Here is a 7,451-nt window from a genome sequence, read left to right as displayed (position 1 = left end):
CCCTCCTTTTCCCCCCCCCCCCCCCCGCCCCCCCTTCCTCCAGGCATCCGACACACCCGGGAGAGTCTGATTCTGAAGATTCTTCAGACGCAGGTTTCTCTGCATTACATTTAGTGACGTATTCCCTTTAAAGCGGATCTCCGAGCTCAAGAGACTTTCAGAATGGGTCGGCTGTACCAATTATACATCCACGGACAGCAATGATTCCATTATTCTGGCGAGTGATGTCAATGGAGGAGCGTGGAGTCTGCAAATCAACCTTTTTATTCTTAAGTCCTTGTTTAAAGGTCTGCTGCAACCAAATGGTGACCGGTTTTTGTATTTGTTGACTCAAGGAAGTCCATGGAGAAATCACAAACATCCAATAAGCAAGATTCAAAGCGGGGCACCGATTATAAAACTCACCCCTCCAGTCTGCCTGAGCATCACTAATGTGCTAACTGACATATCAATATGGAGGTCACACATAGGGTTGCCACCTGTCCCAGATACACCTGGACTGTCCAGGTTTTGAGTCCTGTATATGCTGTTTCCGGGTTTCAGGCCAGCCGAAACTCAGACACAGCACATACAGGACTCAAAAACCCGGACTGTCCAGGTGAATCTGGGACAGGTGGCAGCCCTAGTCACACCACTTCCTAATTTTCAATCTTTCAAAAACTGTTCAATATTTCCTACCCCCCCCCATGCTCCCTCCCCCAATTATTACATAGATATCCTTCCCCTCTCCCATGTCAGGGTCCTAGGTGTAATCCTGGACTCTGACTTATCCTTTCAGTCCCCCACATCCAATCACTATCTAAATCTTAAAACCTTCACCTCTATAACATTTCCAAAATATGACCCCATTTAACAAGGGACACCAACAAGACACCTTGTGATCACTTGCCTCGACTACTGCACCTCCCTCCTTGCTGGATTACCTTTACACCGGCTATCCCCCTTCAGCCAATCATAAATGCTGCTTCCAGACTCATCCACCTAACCAACCGATTGGTCGCCACCATCACTACTCTCTGCTGGCTTCCCTTCCCCGCCCCTCTCTGCCAATCCCTCCAACAAAACACAATTCTAATCACCAATAACATACAAAACCATCCACAACTCTGCCCCCCGCTACTTCACCAACCTGGTCTCAAAGTATCACCCTAACCGTCCTCTTCGCTCCTCCCAAGACCTCCTGCTCTCTCGCTCCCTCATCACTTCCTCCAATGATCCCCTCCAAGACCTCTCCATACCCCGGAACTCCCAACCCCAACCCATCCAGCTATCTCCTACTCTGTCCACCTTCAGGTGATCCCTGAAAACCCATCACTTCAGAAAATACTTTACTGCCTCTGCCTAATAACTGAACTTTTACCATCTCCATGAACTTAATCCCTCACAGTTATTACCTTCCGTGTCACTTGCCCCTACTTTTAGATTGTAAGCTCTCATGATCAGGGCCCTCCTTACCATCTTGATTTGTATTGTAATTGTACCGCCTCCCTCTATATTGTGAATCGCTGCACAAACTGTTGGCACAATATAAATCCTTCATCATAATGACTGCAACTGAACTGCAAAGTAGCTTAATCATATATGAAAGTAATATCAGGGGGATTCCACATCTCATTTACACCTCCCCTTCCTCCAATGCTAAACCCCATCCATGCTGCTTGATGTCCACAGTGGCCACAGACAACTAACATACCCCAACAATAGGTAGGCTCTCCCTCTGGCGCTCTGAGTGGGGCAGGTGTAAATTAACCAAATTTGCTTACCGCAGATAGGCTTTAGGCTTGTATCCCATGGCCAGAGCTTTCTCCTCAGACATGAGCAGCACAGCCGAGGCCCCGTCCGTCTGGAAAGAAAAGGGACACTCAAAACACCCCAATATTGGATGTAAAACCTTTCACAATACAAATTGTCTTCATTTATGGCCATATGAGCTCGTTAGATATACTATTCTAAAGCCAGGTGATAAAAATCCAGCACATAGGCAAGCAATTTCATTCACACATTAACATACAAAGACATTTTAGATCAGGGGTGCCCACAAATTTTCATCTGGAGATCTACTTTTCAAATGATGGGCTCAATGAGATCTACCAATGAAAAAACACCTGCGTTCAGGGGCATGGTGGTGCATTGAAGTCAATGGCACGGCAGCCACGCCGCCTGCAGAGCGATCGCACGCACCCAGAACACAGGCATATTAGTGCCTGCATTCCGGTCTAGTGCGATCTGCAAAAACGCTGCAAGCCGGCTTGTGTTTCTGTGCGTTCTAGAGGCCGACCACTCTGGAACGCAGACTTTGTGGTGCGAACTGGCCCTCTCTCTCGGTCGTCTCTTCTCTCTACTCGCTCTCTCCCCTGTTTCTACCTGCTATCTCTATGTGCCGACGTTGCACACAGGGAGAGGTGTCCCGCCCCTTCCCGTCTGAAACATTCAGCCGCACTAGCACCGCGGGAGGGAGCTCAGGTCAGTGAGCTGATTGCGATCTACCAGTGTTTGCTTTGCGATCTACCTAATGGGCACCCCTGTTTTAGACAATTGTGCTCTTCAAACCTATTGCTGTTCCCCCCATGACTGTCCCCTGTGTACAAAGCCAGCTCCATAAAGACACGGTGTGACCAGTTTGGTAGAGGAACTCCAGTGTCCTGCACAGAGCCCCGACCTCAACCCGACTGAACACCTTTGGGGTAGATTTGTAACCCCAATTCTGAGTAAGATCTTCTCATCCAGCATCAGGACCTGACCTCACAAATGCAATGAGAAGAGTTTTTCGGCATTCTAACATCACAGTGGAGTGCTAGTGACTCTTCTCATTGATTTTAAGTGCAGCGCCATCCACATGTCACTGCAGCACCCCCTATAAAAGTTTGATCCACCAGTCAGGAGTGCGATGGGACATGTAAAATTGTTTGACCTCACAAATGAACACAAATTGCCCCCAGACTCACTTTCCTTTCCAGAAGAGTGGAGGCAGTTATAGCCACACAGTAGGCCAACTCCAAATAAATGGTCACGGTTCTGAATGTGGAAGTCCAACAAGTTCATGCAAGTGTGATGGCCAACTGTCCACAAGCTTTCCACTTATCTATTCCTAAGTCTCCATGCATTCCCTCTAGTCACTACCTCTCACAACTTCTCTTGTGCTTATCCCTTTTTTTTCCCCTGGAACTCTCTTCCATTAGTTTTTACACAAGGCTTGTAATCCTGGCCCTCTGCACATCTTTAAGGCAGAATTATTCATTCCATTTCATGAACTTGCTTAATGCAGTTTTTATTTTTAGACTTTACACCCCAACTTTGTACTGCCCTCTGGAAAGAGCTGCTGCAAAATAAAAATGTACAAAATCCATTACAGTGCCCCCAACACAAAGAATCTGTATCATTAGGTTGCAAAAAAAAAAAAAAAGAAGAGCTGCTGCCCGACTCGTTTAATACTTTTTCCGGGGTGCTGACTACTCTGAAGCCTCAGAACGACCATGCCTAACATACATCCTACTGACACAGGTCTTCTGTTCCCTTAAATCATTGGAACAGAACATAGACAAAAGATAGACAAAAGTAGTCACTCGCACTCCATCATATTAAAGTCTATTGACTGAGATAACACACATCTCCTTAGCGACGTTTTGAGACCATGCGGTCCCGTCCCCCGAGCGTATGGTCACGAAACGTCGCTAAGGAGATGTGTGTTATCTCAGTCAATAGACTTTAATATGATGGAGTGCGAGTGACTACTTTCATCTATCTACATTTCACGGAGGCATCCGTTGTCACCACCGCACCCACCCACCCAGTTGGATTTGGGTTTTTGTCCAGTCAGGAGTGAGATGGGACAGGAGGAGGATTACGTTTCAGCTTATAAAGAACCGCTCTCTCCATCGAATTGTACAACGTTGTAGGAGTGTTTACCAGGAAGGAGGAGTTGGCGGCAGTCACCGTCCCGTATGGTTTGACAAAAGCCGGTTTCAGCTTTCCCATTTGCTCCATAGAGGTGGGCCGGATTCCATTGTCTTTTTCCACCGTATCTTTGCCTGTAATGAGAGAAGGGAAAGTTCCGATTGGTGGTTCTCTGGATCAGCTCTACACTAAACTGGTGCTTTTGGTCCACATGCATGGACTCCTTTCCGGCTATCAGTGGTTTAAGAATGTACACTGAACCAGTTGTTTCACTTCTTTACATAATCCTGCAGCTGAATAACTCGGGACACATTTCATGGCTCCTTTCTCTGGGATAAAATGTTATAACGTAGATGCCGTTACTAGAATGTGAAAGCTCAGCTCCGGAATTATTGTGAAACAATAACCTTGCAGAGGGGCACGCCTGCCTTGCAAGGGTTAAATGAATGAGGTGCAATACTTACCTTGTTCCTCACTTCGGTACTCTGCTCTCTCGGACACCCCTGGTTGAGGGGAGGGCCCTCGCCATCCTCACGTACAACACAGGACTGCACTAGGACAGTTGCAGTGAGAATGTGACCTCAGAATGTGAGTGCAGAAGAGAAAAGACCTCAGGGGAACGGTCATGCAGCATGGAGGAAGGAAGCCTGCCGGAGTGAGGAATAGCGGACGCATTACCGCCTATTCCTCAACCCCTAAAGCAGGGGTAGGCAACCTCAGCAATCCAGTTGTGATGCAACTACAAGTCCCATGATGCACTGCAAGACTGGCAGCCACAGGCATCACTCTCAGAGGCACGAGAGGATTTGAAGACTCCCCAAAGCTGGAGCGCCGAGGTTGCCTACCCCTGCCCAAGATCATTTCCCAGAGTTGAGCTTTAAAGTATTAAAGTGACATGAAACCCTCAGATTTTTTTAACAAAATACTGTAATGTGCGCCTTACTGTAATCCATGGTTGTTCCCCTTCTCTTTGCTGCTCTTCCTTTTAAATCCTCATCTCTTCTCATGCTGGGCAGAACTTCTGTTTTGCAGCAGACTGCCTTGTCTCTGGAATGAATACACGGTGTCTGTGTGAAGGTTCACAACCTGAGCCAGCACTACAGGAAGAGGAACTCAGCTGCAAAGGGAAGTTCTCCCCAGCATGAGAAGAGATACAGATTTAAAAAGGAAGAGCAGCAAAGAGAAGGGAAATAACCATGGATTACAGTAAGGCGCACATTACAGTATTGGTTTATGTTACAAAATCTGAGGGTTTAATGTCACTTTAAGCAAGTCAACACATAGAATGCAGTCCTGTAGGATTAGCCCTATTGTATCATCCTTGTTTTTTTTTAGCAAATAGTGCTTCTACATACCTTCTTTATTTACGCTTTATGGTGGTCACGTGACCAACGATACCCTGCTAGGGCTCCTGTCTTTTAGGAAGAAGAATGGTCTCTACTCTACCTCACGTCCGTACGACTCTCAATTTCTTCCGACAACATGGTAACATATGAGCGTGCGCTATCTCTCTCGCTCTCTCATGAATGAGCTCTCACTGAATGCTTCACCCTAAAATGCCTCTATAGTGGACATGAGGGTATGATGACATCACCGCAAACACAAACGGGGAGAGACACAGATCGGAGGGCTGACAACGCTCTGCTACCACTGGCAAATTTACAGTGTTGTCGGCCCTCTGATGTTGGTCTTCCCAGAAACAGAAAAGAAGGGGATAACTACAGCACTGAGAGGATCAGCTCAATACTTGGAATTGATGGGGCTATTAATAACAGCAGGTTTATACATTGTGTAATACAAGCATGATCTTTATTTCAGTACATTTTGCCTAAGTAACCTAAAATCATTGGAAATAGTTGCATCACTCAGCAGACATTATGAAGATGGATTTCCTCTCAATCCAACCTGTGATTTCATTTAAATGTGAGAAGCCTGCTCTAGACACATCCGATTTAGTAAACTGATTTGACTTGGTCAGATAGTTCCATCTGCTCTTCTATACAAGGCTACCTACGGACTTGGTGCCAACTTCTCAGTCTGGTAATTCTATATTTGTTCCCAGATAAATTTTTCTGGAAATAAATATTCTGAATTGAGAAAGCCGGTCGGGTGACCAGTGAAACGTCTTCAAGAAAAATACAGCGAGTCCAGTTGCCTTGACTTTTTTTACAGATACTCCTTGAAGGATGAATATATCATAGGTCTGGATGGCCGACCACTGTTGTGGACAACTGGCTTTCAGAGAGCTCAGAATACCGATCCCTATTGCTACAACCCGACACGCCACCCTAGTTTAGCTGATGGCAGCTTCCTGTTCTCTTTTTCAACTCCCTTCCTTCTTCAATGAAGCTTAGTTGAAAGCCCGGCTGGCAGACAGGTACATATGAAAAGAAGGAGGTGTATGGTTGATTTTGTGTGGACCAATCCTTAATACAGAAACAATTGAACATAAAATCTATAAGATTGAGAGACAGTCACCTGGCACTTTGTACGGGATAATGTCTGACAGGTATCCGGCATCCTGGGCTTTCTTGGCCAGAGTATGCGAGCGCAGAGCGTACTCATCCTGTTCCACCCGAGACACGGAGAAAGCCGCGGCCAGTCTGTCTGCCGAGTGCCCCATCGTCTCGCTTGTAGAGAACTCTGCAACGGCTGGAAGCTAAATTAGAGGTAAGAGGTTTCATAAATGGACATAAATCATCATAACAGATATTTTAGCTAGAAAAATAAAAATAAAAAAACATTCAAAGTTCTCGTCCAAATTTTATTTAAACAAAAAACAAAAGTGTTCCCTCTTCTTACTTCTGGAGCAAAGTAATCAGGACGGATTCTGGACGCCAAAGCAAGCTTCTGGCCGATGGTCTTGGCTTTGTTAAGACTCAGCATGGCCTTCCTCATCTTCCTGCTATGACGAATAGGGACGTCGGACATGAACTCCACACCGCCGGCCACCACCACATCGCATTGCCCTGATGCAATCAGTCCGACCCCTGACAATTGGGGAGAAACAGACTATGTGAGGCCACTCGAGAGAACAATGAATGTTTAAACATCTGGGATTGGAAACATTTGTCAAAGGGAGGCAGCCAATCACATCAGTACATCTATGCCTACAGAGTCATTGGAAAGGGAAAGGTCTGATGCACACAGTACGGAATGCCACATGTCAGAACCAGGGAGGTGACACAAATCAGTGCCCACAGGATGCCACACGTCATAACCGGGGGGGGGTGACACAAATCAGTGCCCACAGCATGCCACACGTCATAACCGGGGGGGGTGACACAAATCAGTGCCCACAGGATGCCACATGTCAGAACCAGGAGGTGACACAAATCAGTGCCCACAGGATGCCACACGTCAGAACGAGGGGTGACACAAATCAGTGCCCACAGGACGCCACATGTCATAACCAGGGGGGGTGACACAAATCAGTGCCCACAGGACGCCACATGTCATAACCAGGGGGGGTGACACAAATCAGTGCCCACAGGATGCCACACGTCAGAACCAGGGGTGACACAAATCAGTGCCCACAGGACGCCACATGTCATAAC

The 7,451-nt window shown here is 46.8% G+C and overlaps 1 protein-coding gene across 2 annotated transcripts in view; it reads right to left on the bottom strand.

Annotated features, from left to right (window-relative positions):
- Nucleotides 1-7,451, bottom strand: part of HADHB (hydroxyacyl-CoA dehydrogenase/3-ketoacyl-CoA thiolase/enoyl-CoA hydratase (trifunctional protein), beta subunit) — a 34,181-nt gene that overhangs the window by 8,690 nt on the left and 18,040 nt on the right. For both annotated transcript variants that reach the window (XM_018574397.1, XM_018574396.1), the window contains 4 exons: nt 6,697-6,884; nt 6,373-6,553; nt 3,907-4,028; nt 1,764-1,843 (listed from right to left, as the gene is read on the bottom strand). In XM_018574397.1, coding sequence (XP_018429899.1) covers nt 1,764-1,843; nt 3,907-4,028; nt 6,373-6,553; nt 6,697-6,884 — 571 coding nt within the window. The remainder of the gene's footprint in view (nt 1-1,763; nt 1,844-3,906; nt 4,029-6,372; nt 6,554-6,696; nt 6,885-7,451) is intronic.

The sequence above is a fragment of the Nanorana parkeri genome, unplaced genomic scaffold, assembly GCF_000935625.1.
Source record: "Nanorana parkeri isolate BGI_ZX_2015 unplaced genomic scaffold, ASM93562v1 scaffold2927, whole genome shotgun sequence".
Taxonomy (NCBI): domain Eukaryota; kingdom Metazoa; phylum Chordata; class Amphibia; order Anura; family Dicroglossidae; genus Nanorana; species Nanorana parkeri.
Note: the sequence above shows the minus strand (reverse complement) of the source record. Positions and strands in the feature narration are given on the sequence as shown.